The sequence below is a fragment of the Diachasmimorpha longicaudata genome, chromosome 6 (assembly GCF_034640455.1).
Source record: "Diachasmimorpha longicaudata isolate KC_UGA_2023 chromosome 6, iyDiaLong2, whole genome shotgun sequence".
NCBI classification, from domain to species: domain Eukaryota; kingdom Metazoa; phylum Arthropoda; class Insecta; order Hymenoptera; family Braconidae; genus Diachasmimorpha; species Diachasmimorpha longicaudata.
The window spans coordinates 8,251,029-8,272,506 of NC_087230.1; the positions used below are offsets into that span (position 1 = coordinate 8,251,029).

Genomic DNA, 21,478 nt, shown 5'->3' on the forward strand with positions numbered 1-21,478 from the left:
GGGAGTCCATTCAGATTAATGGTGATGGAGAATGATTCATTAATTGAATGCATAAATTAATGAAGGAAACCTCAAAAATGTTTCTGATGATATTATGTCCGTTTGTAATGCTGTGAAAATAATTTAACGTGCCGTTGGTTTTTTTTTCTAATTTTAATAAGATTGCTACGGCTGGGCGATGATGTATCGCATTACGAGATGAAAAGAAAAACATTTTATGTATATCTTTGAACCTGCTAACGGTTGGAAGTTGCGTTTTATTCAAAGTGTCCTTTCTATGTAACTGGTTTAACCCAAATAAATGGTACCTTTCATGTTCAGAAAAAATATTCACACGTGTCTTCCCATTTTTTCATCAATTTATTACATACCCTACATTTTTATATTGTTTAATTCAAATATTTATTGCTTTATTTACATTGTTTCTCTGGACACAGACGTTTGGTTGTATACTTGTAAGCATAACTTTCTTCCAGGAACACATACAGTATTTAATGGTTTCCACACTTATACAAACACCCCAATGAAACAGGTAAGATAATTTTTTAATGAAAATTATGTTCTATAGTACTCAAATTCCACGGATTTTCGGCTTGCCTTGGGTTTTGAAACGTAAAATATTCATGCTGAGAAGTCAGACACCAATTGTATTGGATTGACTCGGTAATTTTTGATTTACAATTGATATTTGTGGAACAAAACTACCTGAATAATATTGAAAAGTGAATAATTCACTTTTTGGAGAGACCAGAAGCTAGATAATTGACTAAAGGGATGAATATTTTCGGCATTAAAGAATATAAAATAAGACGATATAAATAGCAATTCAACAATTACTTAAATGAAGGATTAAATGCAAATACCGATGAGAATAAAGCTATACAATGTCGGCATCCCATGCACCAACTGGTGAATCACTCGATTCAACGTATCTTTTTTTTCAGTAAAATAAAAAGAAAATAAGTGGGGCGCATTTACGACTCACATTCGGTACCTGCGTATTAATCAATTGAAATAAAACGCGTCGACTCCATCCGCGTCTCATTTAATTATGATTATTATCGTTCTAGATTTTAATTCCATTATATTCAAGAGATTATGCACTTCGAGGTTTCTTGTACATTGCCATCTGCCTTCTCAATCTCCATCAGCAGTGTGTGAAATATATCAGCAACTGATTCATTCTGTTTTGCACTCGTTTCCAGGAATGCTGCGTGCCAAGAATCAGCCAGACGTTTTCCCTGCTCTGTCGTCACCATTCTGTCTACGTACAAATCTGTTTTGTTACCAACAAGAACGATGGGAACACTGAAAACAGAGGAATTCATTGATAGCGCTTAATCAGCTGGTTATGTTGATTTTTCAGTAGCAAATTGGTAAAAATATCCAAGTGGAGTTGACTATTAGTTCAGTTTCCAAGATACATCTCCGACTTTTTAAAAAATATTGTTTTTTGGAGTTATATTAGTGTGAATTTATCCCTCAAATTGTTTTACTAGTTTGCTACTGTGTTGATTTTCTGAAAATACACATCCGTTGGTCCATGTACTCACTGAACTTTTCCAGTTATATCCAGCAACTTGTCGTAGATAATCTGTACAACTTCAAAACTTTTAGCACTGGTAATGCTGTACACGAGGACATAACCATGAATATCCATGGAATACTGGGTGGGAAATATGCTGTATTCATCTTGACCAGCAGTATCAACTAACTTAACTTCGTAATCTTGACTATTTACACGAGTACTTTTAGTAAATGCTAAAATAAAAATGATGTGATAATTTAATCGCTCACTCGCCAGATCAATTAATGGATATTTTTTATACATACTGTTCTCAATAGTTGGATCATAGGAGTCCACAAATTGTCCCTCAACGAATTGAATGCTCAACGAAGATTTTCCCACTGATCTGTACCCCATAATAGCTATTTTCCTCTGTTTCGGTGGCATCTTGATCGGCTTTTTATTCTCAAGACTTCAGGGATAAGCCATAAAGACTCGATCATGCTCTGGTTGTACCCTACAACAGACAAAAAATCCAACACTTTTGTGCTACGCGATATTTGTAAGACGATATAATGATGCATTTCTTGACCTTCACGATAACCCGTGCAAATGCTGCAGGAATCTATCTCGAAATCATATGAAATGTTGCAGAGTATTGCTGAATATTGATAAAATTTATTCCTCAGGGCGAGCAATAAAATGGCTGCACGTAAAGTAAAGAAATTACTTTGATGACGATATCGTGGCTTCCATACCCTCGAACGTATTTTAATTAGCATTAGAAAACTGTTTGAGTCAACGTAACCAAAGATACAATAATTAAATTGATCAATGGTTGAATGCAGCTGAAACCATGAAGGATTTGGACTGTTTGGAAGGTTATTAACCCTGACAAAAATCACAAGATCTAACTTCCAGTCGAGTCAAGAATAACAGCACGAGAACAAAGTTCTCCAAACTGTGAAGTTGGATGACATTTCCTCGAACAAGTGCGTGATCATGCATCCGACAAATGGGTAGAAACCCCACCAAATCGCGTTGATGTAATTTGGAACATAAACAAATTAATATTCTGCATTGTTCCGGATATGATTACCAGGAATTCCCCTCAATTGAAAATTCCAATGCAACAACCAGAGGAAAAAAAGAATTATCAGCTCTATTGTGAAGTAATCTCTCATCGCCCAAGACCAATTGTTATTCGATTGAGACTCATCTTCTCTTTATTTTTGGATTTTTTATTTTCTAAGAACTAGGCCACAGTGATGGTCATGAAAGACTCCATGAGAGCAACAACGGGCGTGGGTGTACGTCTGAAGTGCGCGTTAAAGGGCCCAAAACGTAACGTCATACCTCAGAGATGTTTATGTTATTACCTGTTCACCACTTGATCCCCGGTTTTCGGTTGAATTGACAGAGGGTACTCGATTATTTTCATTCACAATTAATAGCACTGGGACTGGAGAGTAAATACGCGAGGTTTTGGTGTCGCGCAGTAGTTAGAGTTCAATTACAAACGCGCGCACTTACTTATGTATTTTGCTTTTCACGAGGAACCAAGGACAGTGATCCGCTTGTGCCGTGAATTTACATCGATCAAGATGGAGTTGTGGGGTGTGAAGAAGATGTCACACGTGGAATTATCATCCAGCGCTATCTGTGCGGGAAAATTTACTTCAACCGAACGTTCCATGTTTTAATTTGGATAATCCATTAAATGTGTAGGACTTTCTTTAATCTATTTAAGATTCACAATTGAATTGTCACAATAGAACAAGACACCTCAGCATTTAAGCCCGATTTTTTTATTCAATATCAATTCATCCATATTCATTTACAATTCTTCAATCACATTACCATAAAATACATATAAATTAAAATAGTACAAAATGAGATCACATCCTTATTTCCGAAAATTTTCTACAATTCACCTATCAAAATATCTTAAATAAAAAAATGTTCATTTCGCTCATAAGACCCCCCGCAAGGCAAGACCGTGCATGCAATACCGTAAAAATCGTCAACGAAAAATAGAATCGAAAAAGTTTCCGGTAATCACTTTTCACTCGCGGAATCTCCCGAAATTTCTGCTAAAATTCCCCCTAACAGTAAGGATTTGGAATGACTCCCACACCCACTCCCCCCTCGTGCGCACACATTGGTGCTGCAAAAGACCACGTATTGCTCCTGGGATCGTAAACCTCGACAGCTGACAAATTGGAGACCCCGTCATACCCACCAATAGCCCACAGTTTGCCCATATTGGCAACGAGAGCCGCTCGACTTCTCATCATGTTCATGGGGGCGACAAACTCCCAGGTGTCTTTCTGGGGATCGTAGACCTCCACAGTCTGCAGGAATGTCGACCCATCATAGCCCCCACAGACATAGAGCTTTCCATAGAGAGTGGCCACACCCAGACGACATCTCCTCGTCAGCATGGGTTTGACAGTGGTCCAGACCCGAGTCTGTGGGTCATAACGTTCAACTGAATCGAAGATGGAGAGGCCATCGTGACCTCCAAGAGCATAAATATATCCCTCGAATGCAATCACTCCGCCCGCAGAGCGATGTTTGTTCATAGGTCGAAGAATTTGCCATTTGTCCGTGGCTGGACAGTATCTCTCCACGATGTTAAGGGATATGACGCCGTCGTAACCCCCACATACGTACAAATAATCATTCAGGGCAGTTGTTCCCACAGCACTCCTCTTGTAGTGCATGGGGGCAATGATCTTCCAGCTCCTCAAGGCTGGATGATAAAGCTCCACTGTGGACAGCCTCTCGACACCGTTATACCCACCAAAGGCGTAGAGTTTGTTCTGGTGTACCGCCACTCCCACTCGACTTCTGTCCATCGTCATGGCTTCTGATTGCCGCCAGGTGCATTTGTAGGGATCGTAAACCTCGACTGTACTCAAGGAATTTCCGTATTTAGTGAGGCCGCCCACTGCAAAAATGTCTCCCACAAGGTCATCACAGAGACGCGGTCGAAATCTGAAGGACTCTAGAAGGTGCTTTCGCTCTGGCATCAGGTGACAGTCTTTGGCGTCGTCCACGAGATCTCTGTGGAGAATTGCGGTTTTATATCAGAGTTCGTTAGTGCTGGATAGAACAGTAAAACGAAAAATATTACAAACGTTGTTTTTTCTTTTGAATAATAAAACAATCAACGAGTTATAGACCGTTAACAAGACCTGACTTATGACGTCATGCCAGAACGCCCATTTATGCAGCATTGTGACGTCAGAACTTCACTCATAATAAATTTAATGGCATCAATACCTGCACTCATGAGAGCGTTTGATCAACTCTTCTTTAGCCACGTGATCCACTAGATATTCAGGACTTAGCAGTGGCAATCTCACGAGAATCAGCAATTTTGGCAGGTACTCAATTCTCTCCTCCTTGTGTTTAACCCACCTGAGGACGGCTTCGAACACCTGTGCCTCAGACACAACATACAATTCGTCCTTACAAATTAACTCCTTCAGCTCACTGAAGGGTAACGACAAAAATTCCTCGGACAGTGAGACATGATGGAAGTATTGGTGAATGTATTTGGTGGCTTGTTCCACGAGACCTGGACAGCTAAGTCTATCTGCGAAGCTGCAAATTCCCAGGGCATTGTGTGGTTGTAAATGCGACTTTAATACGTCAGCACATGCGTCACGGACTTTGGTTAATTGGAGAAAAGAAGCGCCCATCATGATACTTTGTACGTTGTCTTTGTTCAAGGTGACTTTTCCACTGTAGGCGAAATTTATTAGGGCTTCCAGGGCGCTAGAATAATTCATTGCATTGTGAATTTTATTCAATTTACTGTGTGAATAATATAATCACTAGTACAGACATTTCCCTGGAAATTTCGAAAGTAAATTAAACCGCCTTTAACACGTCAAAGATCCATTCTCTACTCACATTGCATCAAACCCCTGCATCGTAATATCCTTTTGCTTGCTCTCAATCATATTATTCAAAAACATAGCATGAAAATACGGAATAGTCGCAGCGAGAACAATTCTGTGAGCGCTGAACGTCTGATCCTCAATCTGTCAAAAATCAAAAAAATCACTCAAAAACATCCACCAAGCAAGTTCTTTGTTTTGACACAAAGTCACCAAGGTTATGTCCTACCTTGAGCGTGACATCGCAGAGTTTACCCTGTCTCCTGATCTCCTCGAATATTGGAAAGCCCTGGGCAAATAATTCGGGCTCTTGAAACACAATCTGCTCATTATCATTATCAATTTTTAAAGCTCTTAGCTGTTCCGCGAGGCACATAATCTTCCCTTTAGCCCGTGTTGACGTTAATCCGTAATTACGGTGATGGCGCACGGTTGGCAAGCCGGCGCGTCTTTCAACTACTGCAGGCCTCGATGTACCGAGACGAAGTGCAGCCAGTCTATCCCCACCAGTGCCCTCCCTGCAAACATTATTCCACGAACGATTATTCATTTTATTTATAAGAATTTCCCCTATTGACCCCGACTAGAAAACCCGCATTCCACGTAGAACTCATCGGGACGAAAGATTAACTGAACCCTTGAGCCGAATTTCAGGAGCCCTTTGACCTCTGGAAGATTATTTTGTCAACAAGGACACCTGAGTAGGAGAAACTATTTACATTGGAATCGCTCAATCTCGGCTTCGAGGAGAACCGAAGGAGTCCAGCGACACAATCCACTAGGTGCAATCAGTATTTATAACTTCACTTTTCTCTCATTGAATTGATCTTCACACGTGCTCGAAGTGTTCCCACGAGTGATTCACCGAAAGCTCGAGCATCTCCTTTTAAACTTGGGCTTTCTTTGTGTCTAAACTTGGAACCATCCGGTTTGTTGCTCCTCTGCCTTATGTAGACGATGCGAAATCCACGGATTTCCATTTTTTCCATTCTGCATCGAATGACTATTAATCTACTCGAAAATGTGCAATCGGTTAAACCCATATGAACATTTTCATTGTTGATGAGACAATGATACTCGTTTTTTGTCGTGAACACGATCAAAACAATGTTCATGTATAAGAAATGATGATGATGAAGAAACGGAACAGTTCATCTCTTTGTCTGGCTTTTAATGCTTTCTAAAAATTCAATTGTACCGCTCGGAATTTCTGAGAAGTGTCAGCACCACCTAGCCATCTTGGAACTGAATCATCGATGCTAGGCAGACGTAAACATGCTTATTAACCTGCAAAGTCCAAACATCCCCGAATGGACTCGGAGGAATAAACTAATTAATCTTCAAAAATTGGTGTTCAATTATAATAAGACCACAAATTCACCACCTGGACTCATCTATTGAAGATGTCATTCTGCTTTTGTGAACACTTACCAGGGATTATCATTTCCCTGACCTGTTTGGGCAATTCAACGTTGATAAATCGATCATTAGTTGAGTGTTTAATTAATTAAAGAACTTCAATCATTCGGTGAATAAAGAAAATCTTCCAGAAGAGAATTCGGAAATGGAATTTAAATTTATCCAAGAAATAGACAGCAAACATGGTGCCGTGCGAGCAGTGAGATTCTCAGTGGACGGTGCATACTGTTTGACATGTGGTTCAGACAGACGTGTGAAGTTGTGGAATCCGTACAAAAATGCTTTATTAAAAACCTACAGTGGTCATGGGGACGATGTGCTGGATGTCTTTGCAGCTTGTGACAGCAGCCAGATGATCTCCTGTGGATTAGATAAATCAGTGATCCTTTGGGACGTAGCCACCGGTTCTCCAGTGAGGAGATTTCGAGGTCATGCAGGAGGAGTGACAGCTGTGAGATTCAACGAGGAGTCCTCCATGGGGATATCCGGCTCTCGCGACAACTCCGTCATGTGTTGGGATATGAGGTCAAGGTCGTACGACCCAGTGCAAACCCTGAACGACGCCAAAGACGCCATTGCCAGTGTCAGAGTGTCTGACCATGAGATTCTGGCGGGTTCATTCGACTGCAGAATCAGGAGATATGACATCAGAGTTGGGCAGGCGATTACTGATTGCCTTGGGGAGCCTGTGGTCTGCGCCAGCTTCACCAGAGATGGACAGTGTGTCTTGGCTAGTTGTGCTGATGGTGTCATCAGGCTCATGGATAAAGACACTGGGGAACTGCTGGGGGAGTTCAAGGGACACTCAGTGAAAGAGCTGTGTCTTGAGTCCAGTGTCGATTGCTATGATACAAAAGTGCTATCTGGATCTGCTGATGGGAGTATTTGGGTGTGGGATCTTGCCACGCAGGAGGTTCTGGGGAAACTCAAGGGGGACAGGATGACAAGGCATCCAACTGTTTCCCTCAACGTTCATCCACAGGAGAATTGCGTTGTGGGAGCTAATGGGAGCTTCATTCTCATGTGGAGTGCCAAGAAAGACGATTCGTGAGTTTGTATGGAGTTGATGAGATTAAAAAGGTCTTGTGTAAATAAAATAATTTCTTATGTATTTTTTTACTCGACAACCATTTCTTCAGATCATTATCTGGTTCAAGAGATCACTCTGCGAATTAATTGTCATTCATGATGTACTAGAAAAAATTATTGAAAAATGTATTCAAGGTCTTGTAGACTTTGTTCCACAACAAGTCATTGAATTTACCCGGTGCAATAAGTGGCGACGTCTGTAGATGGCACGACGTGTTGCTGTCCATCAAAAAAATTAAGACTTTTTTCGTCAGAAATAATACGGAGTCATCTCTGGCGTTAGCAACTGCTCAACGTATATGCATATTCACTTGTTTCCTTGACTTGTAACACCGGTCAAAGTACGTCGATCATTATCATTTTTTTAATCAACATCAGTAGCAGTGGAAAGTCGGAGTGCACTAATTTTCAGTGTCAGTGAAGGCGTTACCTCCATCCAATCAGTCAACAATTCAATTCCAGTCCTATTTCCCTGCATTTGCGTCTCAACAGGTGAATTAATTCAGAGAAAGTTTTTTCAGTTTTTTTGCCAGTGTTAAAAATGGAGATATAAATTGAACTTTCTCCATGTTCTGCGTTCTGAAATACACACAGTTGTCGTAAATCTTGTTTTGCATAGAAAGTAAAATTTTCTGTTTTTATGATTATCTGCCAAGTTTATTGCCATTCTCTTGCAAATTTTAATATCAATAAATAAATGTCGCAGTATTTTCTGGGCATATTTATTATTGCTACAAATTTTCCGCTTTTTTGTTTGAGCTTTTCATTGAAGAGAACAGGGACAAACAGTGTAATTCACTGACAGAATATTGTCACGTCATTCAGCGTTCTTTGGATTTGTTCGAAAAAATGAGCCCTGATCAGAAACTAGAAGAATTTTTCCATAGAATTGTTTATCGAATTCGCTTTTTTCATGATCATCGTATTCTCAAAGTATTTTTCTAGTTACAAAAATGGTGCGAAGGGAATCAGTGTACGTTGTTGGAGTGGGTATGACCAAGTTCGAGAAGCCAGGTAAACGAGATGAGTTCGATTATCCGCAAATGGCGAAGGAAGCAGTAACAAAAGCCCTGAAAGATGCTAGGATTCCCTACGATGAGATAAAAGCTGCCTGCGTTGGCTACGTCTATGGTGATTCCACCTGTGGTCAACGTGCCCTTTACGAGGTGGGACTGAATGGCTGTCCAGTCTATAACGTCAACAACAACTGCTCCACTGGCTCCACAGCCCTGATAATGTCAAAACAAATAATAGAAACAGGGAAGGCAGACTGCGTTCTGGCTCTCGGTTTCGAAAAGATGGAGCGAGGCTCTTTGACCTCCAAATTCACTGATCGAACCAATCCAATGGACAAGCATGTCACCCTGATGGCGGAGATTGCTGGGATGAATGAGAGCCCCATCACAGCACAATTGTTCGGTAATGCTGCTATTGAACACATGCAGAAGTACGGAACTACACCTGAACATTTTGCTAAAATAGCGTACAAGAATCATATGCATTCGGTCAACAATCCATACTCTCAGTTTCAAGAAAAATATTCCCTGGAGCAGATCAAGAGCTCACCCAAGGTCTTTGGACCATTAACTAAATTACAATGTTGTCCAACTTCCGATGGTTCGGCAGCAGTTATTCTGGCCAATGAGGACTTCGTTCGACGTCATAATTTGTATGGACAGGCGGTGGAAATTCTTGCAATGGAAATGACCACTGACACTGCCTCCACTTTTGCAGAACGTAGCAGCATTAAACTTATTGGGTGAGTCGATTCTCTCATGTTGAGTATACCCTTCGAGTTTGTTTTTATTTCTTTTCTTAAGAATTGTCAATTTTCAATAATGGAAGTCTGTGAAATACTTTAGAGCAAGCATTGCTAGAAAAAATTTCAAATGAACATCTGTGTAAACATTTCCATATCTTAGAACTCCATACGGATAGAGAAAAATTTGAATTTCATGAAGAGTTTAATATTCATTATCAAGTGAGCGACATTCAATGCCATTCTCGGAAGAGGAGATAAAATTTTGAATTTTATTCTTGTATTTTTATTCAGAACATAAATATTAAGCCGAACTGCCAATTACATGAAAATTGAATAATATGTTTGTTTGGAATAATATGTCTACCAATCAGATACGACATGACAAAGAACGCAGCAGACAAATTATTCTCCAGTGTTCCATACGGTCCCACCGACGTGGACGTCGTGGAACTCCACGACTGTTTCTCAGCGAATGAACTCATCACCTACGAGGCTCTCGGTCTCTGTCCCCCGGGGAAAGCTGGAGAGCTGATCGACAGTGGGAATAACACGTATGGAGGGAAATACGTGATAAATCCAAGCGGAGGATTGATCTCCAAAGGTCATCCCCTGGGTGCCACTGGTCTAGCCCAGTGTACAGAGCTCTGCTGGCAGCTTCGAGGGCAGGCAGATAAGAGACAAGTGCCCGGTGCTAAACTCGCGCTCCAACATAACATCGGTCTTGGTGGTGCTGTTGTGGTGGCTTTGTACAAACTCGGCTTCCCCGGTGGCATCAGGAAGAACCTGGTGAATGCAGCAATATCCCCCGATCAATTCAAGGCCAATGCAGTCTTCAAGGTGTTCGAAGTGGCCATGAAAGAGGACGAGGATCAGCTCATCGAGAAATTCCGCGGAATCTACGGCTTCAAGATCACTAATGGACCTGGCGGTGCCGAGGGATACTGGATCGTCAATGCTAAAACTGGAAAAGGATCTGTGGAGTTTAATGGGAAGGACAAACCCGATGTTCTCTTCACCATCAGCGACACCGATATCATGGACTTTATCTCTGGAAAATTGAATCCACAACAGGCCTTCTTCCAGGGGAAAATCAAGATCAAGGGGAATATGGGGCTGGCTATGAAGCTGCCTGAACTCCAAAAGAGAGCAGCGAAAAAAATTGAACTTCTGAGAGCTAAATTGTAAGATAAGTCTAATATATCCGGGCAGCAGGGAGTGGGGCAAAATGAACTAGACAAAAAACGTCTGCTGAGGCAATTCAAGCAAAAAAAATTTTTTCTCCATCTTGTTTGTTAACTTTTTTTATCGTTCGAAGGTGATGAGATAAGAATAACGATCTTTCATTCAATATTGGTATTAGCAACCTCTACATGGCGTATCGAGTATCTTCTCAGATGAAGCCGAGGATTCTAAAGATTGAGATCATAATTTCACAGGAAAATAGGACTCGTCTGAGGAGACTAAAGGGAGTTTCTAAAGGGCAAGGATTTTTTTTACTTCAATTGCGTCAAATAGTTATTTTTCGATTGTTTTACTTTGCCGGATTCACTCCTATTAGGTTGGAATGATTTCAGTAGGGCAGGGGTAGAACGATGTGAATACAATGGCCTTTTGAATGGTGAGTTTTGATATTTTTTTCTGGGTCTTTGGAAAATTTTCCTCAGACCGAGAGAACTGTTAAAAAGTACATCTTGAGGTGAATAATTTAACTTCGTTCTGCCATTTCTCTAATGATTCTGCACATTCCAAGCCGAAGCATTGATGTTTTATAGAGGCTATTATACTGACGCAAATTACAACCAGAGGAATAGTTTATTTATGGAACATTCGAGACATGCAATAGAGAGTGAAATAAAAATATCGTGCAATTTTATTTGTCACCAATTACAGTAGAAAAAGGGAAAGAAGAGTTTCGTGCAATCAGGAAAGATTGGAAATCAGCGGAAATTGAATAAAAAATAAAAGGTGTAGTAAAGCATAAAATAAAAGACGAATCTCCCATGTTTTTCTTCACGTTTATGGTCAGTTTATTAAATACATGTTGAGGCTGTGCAGATTTGTGGGCAATGTTGCACAAATGGACTATTCACCTAACGTATTCTTACTCTTTATAACTGATGACAATTCAATTTTAGCGAACTGCGCGCATATATGATAAAACATGACGTCAGGGTACCGCATATGGAAAGGCAGGGGAAGGGCTTTAACGATAATCCACAAATTTTGTATAATCAAATAGATTTTTATATTGAAAATGTTACGTAATCTGTTGTATACTCATGTGGTTTTCAATAAAATCGATTGGGTTGGGACATGTCATGTGTTGTTTGAATCGACATGTTTACATATGAGGTAGAACGAATTGCTGACAATCTGACTGCGCCCTAGATTCATTGCATCGCTAGACACCACACTAAAATACAATGGGATCTGAAGGCGAAGGTTGCAGATGGCTGAGACAGTTTAATATACATGGGAGACCGTAACGTACATGACACCTCCGTTAGAAGTAGGTGTTCTACATTCACGTGTCTGTGTGTTATCAATCTTCCATTGCTCCAGGACATTGATTCCCGCGGCTAGGTGTAAAATTAGAAGTATCCAAAAACTGCACTTTCCTGGGTTCTTATCAATTATCTCATGAATAAAATCTCAATCAAGATTTCTAAACTCATGGAAGAGATATTTATCATTTGCGTTAATAAACCGACGCCGAGTTATTTGATTAGAGCCAACGTGGAAATTAATGGGGCATCGGAACTGATCGATTCAATTCCCAGATATCGTGAAAAGTAAAAAGACAAAAAATTACGAGACATGACTTTCACAAAATGTAATTTGTCGATTATTCGTATCCCGTGTTGAACTGTAATGAGAATTTGATTGGATTTTCTTTTTAGATCATTTAGATATTAGTAAACTATCAAAGCAACGCCTTCTGAAGAGAACTCCCCAGGGTAAATGCAAAATTAGAGATGCAAAGTCTCCTATTTTGTAGATATTTATCAGTTATCGCACAAATAAAATTTGATTGAGACCAATATAGGAATAGGAGCACGCGAATTGGCCCTTTTAATTCCCAAATATCGTGAAGTAAAAGACAAAAAATTACAAAACATAACTTTCACTGAATGAAATTCGTCGATTATCGATAGCCCACTATTACCATTCATTTCCATCGCACCCGCGACCCCAGACACTCTGTCTGCATATATCTCCAATTTGAAGAGTCAAAGGTTACGCGCGCTTTTTAAATGGCCACTACGCGGCGCCACCAACGCCGCGTCACAAACACCGGCCGTTGGGCTTTCCAGTTGCGACAAGACCGCCGTACCAAACAGACACTAATTTTACTGGTGCAAATATCCAAACGTGAATACGTTCACAATATACAACAACATCCCGCAAATAAACTAATCATCGATTAACGATCGTTGCGATTCGTTCACAAGTGACTGGTGAACAAAATCATTCTAACAGTGCAGTTTTCAAGAGCTGAACAATTCGAATAAGACAAAAAAACACTTGCGGTTGTAAATTGGATCACTTTGTGTTCAAAGAGACGAAGGCTCAACTGTGAGCGTTCTTACACGTGTGTTGTTCACCTCAGTGGGAACCTGAGCCTACGGGTATTTTCAACTGGTTGAGGTGAGTCGAATATTAACTTGTTTCGTTGCACTCAAAAATTCATTGCAGGAAATTGAACGGCGTCAACAGTAGTCACCTGGCAATTTTTTAGCCGTTAGTACCAGCATTTTACTGCAACGACAATTATTTTTTCTTTATGTCTGTGGAACATATTATTTGGAACTTGAAGAATCTGTCATTGATAAGCACCGCTGATAGGATAGAAAAACATCCCCCAGGGTGTAGGTTCGTATAAAATGAATGGCTGATACACAGATGACTGGGCTTCGAATCTCCAAGCAATCGGCGAATTCCTCTTCGACGTTGAATTCCAAACGCAAAAAATTAAAAGTAAACCGAGCCCAGAATCTCATTTCTTCACAGTCTTATCCTCCTCTTCACCACGGGGTCCATATTTTTAGACGTTAAAGCAAACATTTCACTTCAAATTTTCAGTTCCGTGCGATTTTTCAACGATATTTTGATAACCATTCAAACAAGATTTGTTTTGCTGAATTTAGCTCTGGTGCTGTTTGGTGATTGACACCTTGAGACGCTGTTATCAATGAGTTATTTAATTAAGACACAAAAAATTGTGCTGCACAGTGAGCTTTTGGATAAGATGCATGTCTGATGCGGAAATGAGTGGTGGTTAAGCCGGAGGAATCAGCATTTTTTCCAGCGGTTAACTTCTATCACGGGGAAAATAAAAGTCATACTGATGAACAAGTCAAACTTCTTGAAAGCTTTTTTACTTCGGTTGTGACGCATGGTCCACATTTTTAGCTGTTAATGTAAACATTTCACCTCAACTTTTTTAATTTCGCGAAGCACTCATCATCCGAAAAAAAAAAATCCAAGTTATTTTCGTTACCACCTTCAGCTACTGACTTTTCCACTCGCAGCTGTGCCACCAATGTCACGCCGATTTACCACGATTTATGATGAGGTCCCCATTCTTTTTGAGCCCCAAACGATAAAACGAACGTCTTTATTTATTTTAGTTCTGTACTTTTCGGCGGGAAAAATTTGTTCCCCCCGTGATCGTCGAGCTATGCAGTAACGAGCCACTTTATACACACTCATGTAGTACACTCACTGGTGTTTGCCATCTGCCGCCCTTCGTCGTGCATGTTTTTTTATTCATTTCTCTCCCTTTTTCCGCTTGCCTCCCCGAGGGCATTCTCGAAGTCTTCACGGTCTCGTTACTCCTACGGTGGTCCCTGCGCGGGTTCGTCTTTCAATTATTAGCACATCGTTGATCAAGATACTCCACAATTTTCCAGGGATTCATGAGTTGACTGAATTTTCTCGACGTACGCAGGGAATTATCACCATATTTGGGAGTGAATATTCATGATGTCATTGAAAATTCAAATATCTCTATCTCCAGATGACCGTAGGAAGGCAATCACGTGGGTGGAGCAGGTGAAGAGACGTCTCATAACAAAGAGTTGAGGAGAGGATGAAAAAAGGTCATGCACCTGTTCCCCTCGTCCTTCACTGACTTGCGAATGAAATAATAATTATTTTCATGATTACCATCATTCGATTCATCACTTGATATTACAGTAAAGATAGGTAGACTTCCTTCTCAACGCCACTTCCGGTCTCCCAGGGGTCACGTAATCGTAGGTTGTGCGATTAAAAAACATGGGGTAGAGGTAAAACGTTTCACGTTAGATAAATCGGTGAGGAACGAGCCACCACACGTGAGTCACATCTCAGACTTGCGACGTGCATCGCGACCAAATTAATAACACTTTCGTTCACTCGTGTCACTTTATCCAATGGCTTGTAACTTATATCAGTATTTGTTTTCAAAGGTAGTGGAATGCTCTGTGTGTGTGCGCGCAATTTCATGACACCTGACACTCTGATGTCATTGGGTGCAAGCGAGAGAAGGAAAGGGAGTGATGCTTCACGCACCATTGACTTGATGATTTTCTTGTCGTCGTACTGGGGTACATTAGGCATTAATTACGCGTTGGATGACCGAGACTTCCGTGTTGCAAACACGCTCTGAGAATTATCTGAAAAATTGGTTTCATAAATTTGCGGCTGCTACGGCACAGGATGACACTGATAGAAATTCTGGAATTTCGGGGAATATTCAATTTCCACTGACTCGCATGGAATATGCAGAAATGTTGTAAAGGACTATTCATTGATTGCACACATTTAATTTGCAGATTCACATGTTTGTTTTGCATAGAATTATTCTTCAAAATATTTCATTCAGACAGATAAGTAAACAACATGGCTTGAGAAAAAGTAGCCAGAGTTGTTGGATGTCCTGAACGATCCATACTTGACACTCAGTGCGATGTAAAAGCACAACCTTGGAACTGCACGAGTATCAGTTAACTAAATTCCAGTGAATCGTCATCAGACCAGACAAATAAATTCGTTCATTGCAAACAAGTAGCAAATTACCTCGAATCGATTACCTACAAAAATGGAAAAGTCATTGATGCAGGAGAAATCGTATGTCGTTGCCAGTGTGGAAGAAGCCAAAGAGATAGACTGAAAATACTCTTCAAATATTGATTAAAAAAGCTGCAAAACCAAGAAAATGGAGTGGAATTTTAGGAGAATGAATCATCACTGGATAAAACATCCACGTGGTTCAATAATGTCTCGGCCAGCTCTTGCCAATGTACATTTGAGCTCTCCTCGACAAGCAAAACCCAAAGACGGTTTTTTTTTTCCCACTAGTGTTTTTATCTCTTCCCTCTCTCAATTTTTTTCCTCTTCTGTATTCAATGTACAGAGGATGGCGTAACGCCTGGCCAGACGAGACTGTATTCGAGCCATAAAACGTTGCAAATCCCACAACAGCCTACAGCCCGTATATATATGTCATACGGCCTCGTGTTGCAGAGGCCTAGATTCACAAAACCTGACACCTGGATCCGCGTTCGATTCACGGTCTGATAGTAGGTCTTCCCGAAATAGAACAACTTGGGTTTGAGAACTTTATAACAAACAACCCAGTTATTGTTTCCTATTGCGTTACACTATTGATAATCAATAGAGGAGTACTGGATATTCACGTTTAAATTGAAAATTCAAGTCAATCGCTCGTCATCCCCTTCTCTCAGGTCAATGACACCATCCCCATAATTACTCATCTACTTCCTATAAAACTACAATCACCTTTTACCACCGTAATGTGAAAAATTACGACCATTCTTCACATGAATAAGGTGCGTTCATTCCACGAGCAGATTCACTCGGATAAAAACTTTATGAGTCACTCGACCCATATTTTTAACGAGGTTCTTTCCGCCCCGGACGAAAAGGAGCTTTTCAATTATTCAATTCAAGCTAAAACGTCTGGTATCCCAAACAAAAAAAGACTCCCTGCCTTCTCGTTTGTTCTCAATTAAAAAAAAAAAAAAAGTGTTACTCGACCGATATTTTAATGAGGTTGTTCTGCATGTGCAGCATTATATTTTCACACCATCAAATGCTTGAATGAAAATTCCCACCTATGTATGCGAAATATTTACTCGAAATTCAGACGTTTTACTCCCGTAATCCATCGGTGCGTAAATGATTTGGCTGACGAGCTCGATCGCTCTGTGCAGACACACGTAAAACAATTCGGCCAGCGGCTGTGCAATCGATAGCTGAAGAGGAATGAGGAGAGACTGTACAGTGGTGTAATTAACTAGGGGGAATTGTTTTTTGGAGCTATCAGGGTGGAAGTGCGAGCCCTTACTCGCACAATGTGCGGAGAATTGAGGGATGAGGGAGTCCGGGGGAGCTTTTCAATCTCTTCCCTCCTCACTTTTAGCTGACACCCCATGGATAGTCACGTTTTAGACAATGAGAGAGGGGTTCTCTGTCAATGCATGACCTCCATGAAGTACACGTTACAAAGAAATATTAAGAATCAAAATTTTCAATCTCATCCATAAATGAACGGATACGACGACGCATAATCTTCAAGGTTTTCACCGCTTAAAATCCCTGTTTACATAATAAATAAGAAAACAAGAGACGAATTGGAAAGTATTCACCATTGGGCGTATAATCGAACGATATTACCCAGCGTAAAGGTCAACCAACAAAGGAACGGTGAAAGGCTCCACAGAGAGGTCCCCCGACTTCACCAAGGGCTCCCTGTCCTTCCACCGTTTCCTCGGTAATTTGTAACAAAATATCTTGCTTTACAACTCAAAACAACTCAGTAGTGGCTCGGTTCAATCGGGATTATCCTTTTTTTTTTCTGTTTTTCGGGTGAGAGAACGAGTTTCTCGGACACGCAATTTTAATCGACAGTAGATCGAGTAACGGTATCAACTTCGTGGTGATACATTTGCAGCTTCCAACGGGACAAAACTCGATCAATCTTGTCAATGGCAGTGGGCTTTGTCTAGGCTCATATTCATCACTCCCGGATTCTAATCGTAGATCTTGGGGTCATCATTTTTTCGATGCCGTCTGAAGATGCAGAAAGTCCGCAATGCGGTCTATTCGTGTCAGAGTGTGTGGAGAAACGGGGAGATTCGACACAGTGTTGGAGGAATATAGAAATTTCATGGGTAATGGATGAGCTAAGTTGTATGCATAATTTTTTTAATTCAATTATTACGGCTGTAGTTTATTTTATGGGCGAGGAAAAATTACGAAATTTCGAATTTTTGTCAGATAGTCAATGCAGTTCTAAATTGATTTGTGGTAGAATCTTCAATTAAGATAAAAATCAATTTACAGCCTTAATTTTCCGGTCATAAACTTTCATGAAAATTAGAGTAAAATTCGTGAACCTTGATCGACTTCTTAAATTGAATTTTTTCGATATTTATTGGTATTTGGAGCAAAATGTATTTCTTAATTTGGAAAAACAGATTAGTATTCATCCAAACAGTAACAATCATTAGCCGCAATCTCATAAATTACCAGAAAGGCATAGCAAACGTCTACAGTTCCTTGTTCCATTGTATTTGATTCCACGAAAACTGGAAACGTGCCAAGTTGTGTTTGTGTTTGAATAGGATCAGAGTGTGCAAAGTGATTCATCCTCACGGTTCATCGGCATTCGTCTTTTCGATTTCACTCGCGGTTACCGTGATACATGCATTTGTTCCCTTGAATCAAAATATATAATCCATTGGAGTGGTCATTTTCCATCGAAATTGAAAGGTGAAAGATGCTCTCAGTGAAAGTGGATTGAATCATCTCGAAGTGGGCTAGAACGTGTCTTATCCATTCCCCTCATCTTCATTTCGTTTTGAATAACTGAATATCACGCGCGTCTTTTGAATTCAATCACTGGCATTACTTATGACTTTCGGACTTTCTACATGTGAATAAATCCAACCACTTGTCCTTTTTAATTCTCAACATCTTGGATTTTTTGCCAGCAATCGCTGTTGATTTTTCGCTGAATTCTCAAGTGCCATTGAATCTTCGGTGAAATTAATGTTCAACTTTCCAATAAATCTGAATTTATTGGCTGAAATTTCCGCGGTTCTCGGTTGACTTCCGGATGGAAGAAAATGAGCGCCTTCGACGGGAACGTTAAAACTTTACTTCTAGACTAAAACATAAATACAGTTCACGATTCTTTATATTTTTTCTGCTGAAGATGCTATTTCCTCGATTGCTAATTTTTTCGTGGCGAAAAATTGATAGTTATGACAACGATAATTCTAAAGTTCAACGTATTCACGGAGTGCTGTTAACACTTGAGTTCAAATATCGAGAATTTTCAAAAGACGTGGAATTTTTATCAAGATAAAGAGAAGAATTTCATCTCTCAGTTGAAAAAAAAATAAATTACATTTTTATTAATGTTTTCGATATGAGATAAGCCTAGATGACTAGTGTTAGCCTGCAGCGTTACCAAATTCATTAAAATTTTCCGGATGCGTTTCCCTAGTTTCTGGCAACGTCGCATGTTCAGTAATTTTACTTAAAGGGAACCAGACTTGCATTCGAATAATACATCTGTTTAAAATAATTTATTTCGCTTGGTAATTTCCGAAAATATTTTGTTCTAGGAACCATTATAATTTTCTAGAGACTAGAGTTGTTAAAGCAATTTTTTGACGAAACTATGGTTAAAACTCAATGGGGGTGAGTAATAGAGGGTACAGTAAGGGCAGGTAGCTTGACCCAAAGTGAGTAATTACTCAACTTAGCGGAAGAATGAGTCCTAAGGACTAAAATTAGGGACAAGTATGTCTTATCCATGAGCTGAATGAATTGAGTCTTTCACGAAGTCCCAGATTTTAAAGGATTTTACTTCAAGAAGATACAAGAATTCATTTGGTTATTGGGTTTATCAGGGTTCACCTAATGAAATCCCAAATAAATCCCAATACCTGAAATTTACGGTTCTTTCGGCAATTGAGATAGCCCAACCTGAATTCCCCTGCAATACTAAGGAATACCCCAATAGAAAATTCACATTATCCCAAGTCCATGAAAACAATTAAACAACAATGACTCACCATTTTTCTCCGTGAACATCTCAGTTTTTTTTTCTGGCAATGGCAGTTGACTTTTCGCTCCAGCGGAAGTCGAGTCGTCCATTGAAAGTGGGGGGAAGAGGGAATGGAGGATAAAAAAAATGGGGTTGAAGAAACATAGAACTGCATAAAAGAGACCAGAGACTCATCCTAAGATGAATGCATGTATCCCCGAAGCAGTAAGCCGTCTCGTCTATGTGACGCCGTGCTCTATCGATTCCTCACCGTCTGCCAAGACTTCTTCTCCCTCTACATAAGTGTACCAAAATCCTCAGCCATTTGATCCATTGCCAATGGTACGGGAGACCGAATTACATTTGAGAATCACTGTATACCTCTGGTAGCGTGACCACTCTCCATCGTTTCAACTCTCACGTAAAGGCTGTCCTGAAGGGCTACCGTTCCCTCACCTGAGAGAGTTCAAACCCCCTGAATCACCAGCCAAACGAAAGGAAGATTCAGCTGGTAAAAAACACATGCCCAGTTTTCTAAATAAATTACTACATCTCTAATATTTTTATATTATTTTTTTAGGGATTTATCTAGTTGTCTGGCATGCGGGTGGAGTGTCATGAATCCTCGTAAATCCTCGGCCTGTTGGTATATTGTATCCCGCAGTCTAATGTCCGAGAAAAAACATCTAGCCATGAATTCTCCCTGGACTCGCCCAAGACATTTTATTTGTCTTTTCTGTTACCACTTGGAATGTTTTGTACATTCTTCACTGCATTTGATCGGATATCGTGCCAGTTGTACAATAATTTTGAAACATTTCAGTGCTAAGAATGAACATTTTATGAAAAAAAATCATAAAATGTGGCATTTCCGACAGTTCAGAATTTTTTTTAACATGCAATGTGTAATCGTTACAATGACACTCGTTGCGTTTGATTCCCTCATGTCATTGGAACCTGCATTGACAAACAAAAATAAGGGAACATGCGTTGAGTCATTCAATCGACGGTAATTATAGCGTGTCCATCGATTGGTGACACTCCTGCGGGTCAAAATGGCTGGGAGAGTTCCCTTTAAACTTCAACACGACTGTTTAATATAGTTAATGTTCTTGCTTTGTTTTCAAGCCCTCGGAAGACACGGATTATCCCCCCCCCTTGAGTCTAATGGTAGTGTAATGTTAAGTAACCGTTACTCACTTATTTCGACAACTCGTGGACACATCCATCCTCATGTAGTTTCTGTCCCATAAGCATCGTGCACTGTATTTATTCATGTGAGCTCATTGTTACCACACGTTTTTATTCTCTACTCTGGGCTGAAGAAACTCAGCTGCATATTATTGCCCTCGGGAAAGCATTCGTGTAAAATTGTACAGATCATGTAGACGACTTTCATGGGCTGAGGTAACACAGCCCATCAGCATGCGTAGATATTATGCAGGGATGTGATGGAAACAGTTGGCTTTCGTACATCCCTTCTCTCAGAGACTAGAATAATGCTCAATTGGAGGTTTGCTGGGTATTTTCTTGGCTCACATGAGAAAAATACCAGGCAATCTATATTTTTGTTTATTAAAACAATAATTATATGGATTTTATGAATGATTGCCGCTATGTCTCGGTCGTTTATTCGAAACAGAATTCTTTTGCGCTGAAGTCTGAGCTGGTTATCATTTATTAACTGCCAGGATATTTATGACATTTCCGGTACAATTATTTAG

General features: G+C 40.1%; 4 protein-coding genes across 7 annotated transcripts; 2 read left to right on the forward strand and 2 right to left on the reverse strand.

The window, feature by feature from the left end:
* Positions 1–341: 341 nt before the first annotated feature.
* LOC135164014 (GTP-binding protein Rheb homolog) lies at positions 342–3,110 on the reverse strand. Of its 3 annotated transcripts, none has more exons than XM_064123965.1 (4): positions 2,887–3,110; positions 1,834–2,024; positions 1,554–1,761; positions 342–1,308 (listed from the first exon to the last, which is right to left on the reverse strand). In XM_064123965.1, exons 2-4 carry the CDS (start codon positions 1,952–1,954, stop codon positions 1,089–1,091), a joined length of 549 nt encoding a protein of 182 aa, XP_063980035.1. In that variant the 5' UTR covers positions 1,955–2,024; positions 2,887–3,110; the 3' UTR covers positions 342–1,088. The 3 variants fall into 3 exon arrangements, with proteins under 3 accessions (XP_063980035.1, XP_063980037.1, XP_063980036.1); XM_064123967.1 differs by having other exon boundaries at positions 3,041–3,063; XM_064123966.1 differs by lacking the exon at positions 2,887–3,110 and adding an exon at positions 2,100–2,840.
* Positions 3,111–3,293: 183 nt separating this feature from the next.
* LOC135164005 (kelch-like protein 18) lies at positions 3,294–6,271 on the reverse strand. 2 transcript variants are annotated; one of them, XM_064123953.1, is made up of 5 exons: positions 6,138–6,271; positions 5,648–5,936; positions 5,432–5,562; positions 4,796–5,293; positions 3,294–4,576 (listed from the first exon to the last, which is right to left on the reverse strand). In XM_064123953.1, coding segments are annotated over exons 1-5 (1,884 nt in total). In that variant the 5' UTR covers positions 6,140–6,271; the 3' UTR covers positions 3,294–3,612. The 2 variants fall into 2 exon arrangements, with proteins under 2 accessions (XP_063980023.1, XP_063980021.1); XM_064123951.1 differs by lacking the exon at positions 6,138–6,271 and having other exon boundaries at positions 5,648–6,112.
* Positions 6,272–6,664: 393 nt separating this feature from the next.
* Positions 6,665–7,946, forward strand: LOC135164013 (WD repeat domain-containing protein 83). Its single transcript, XM_064123964.1, has one exon. The coding sequence runs from the start codon at positions 6,983–6,985 to the stop codon at positions 7,886–7,888; it is 906 nt and encodes a 301-aa protein (XP_063980034.1). The 5' UTR covers positions 6,665–6,982; the 3' UTR covers positions 7,889–7,946.
* A 230-nt stretch (positions 7,947–8,176) lies between these two features.
* LOC135164007 (sterol carrier protein 2) lies at positions 8,177–12,000 on the forward strand. The gene is made up of 3 exons (XM_064123956.1): positions 8,177–8,418; positions 8,861–9,685; positions 10,060–12,000. The coding sequence occupies exons 2-3, from the start codon at positions 8,880–8,882 to the stop codon at positions 10,871–10,873; spliced, it is 1,620 nt and encodes a 539-aa protein (XP_063980026.1). The 5' UTR covers positions 8,177–8,418; positions 8,861–8,879; the 3' UTR covers positions 10,874–12,000.
* Positions 12,001–21,478: the final 9,478 nt, after the last annotated feature.

Coding starts and splice junctions, on each gene's coding strand:
- LOC135164014 (XM_064123965.1), bottom strand. CDS start 1,954: ATGCCACCGAAACAGAGGAAAATAGCTATTATGGGGTACAGATCAGTG. Junction 1,762..1,833: donor TGATCCAACTATTGAGAACA/GTATGTATAAAA, acceptor TTTTTATTTTAG/CATTTACTAAAAGTACTCGT. Junction 1,309..1,553: donor GATATAACTGGAAAAGTTCA/GTGAGTACATGG, acceptor CTCTGTTTTCAG/TGTTCCCATCGTTCTTGTTG.
- LOC135164005 (XM_064123951.1), bottom strand. CDS start 5,968: ATGAATAATCGTTCGTGGAATAATGTTTGCAGGGAGGGCACTGGTGGG. Junction 5,563..5,647: donor TCTGCGATGTCACGCTCAAG/GTAGGACATAAC, acceptor GATTTTTGACAG/ATTGAGGATCAGACGTTCAG. Junction 4,577..4,795: donor AAACGCTCTCATGAGTGCAG/GTATTGATGCCA, acceptor AATTCTCCACAG/AGATCTCGTGGACGACGCCA.
- LOC135164013 (XM_064123964.1), top strand. CDS start 6,983: ATGGAATTTAAATTTATCCAAGAAATAGACAGCAAACATGGTGCCGTG.
- LOC135164007 (XM_064123956.1), top strand. CDS start 8,880: ATGGTGCGAAGGGAATCAGTGTACGTTGTTGGAGTGGGTATGACCAAG. Junction 9,686..10,059: donor AGCAGCATTAAACTTATTGG/GTGAGTCGATTC, acceptor TCTACCAATCAG/ATACGACATGACAAAGAACG.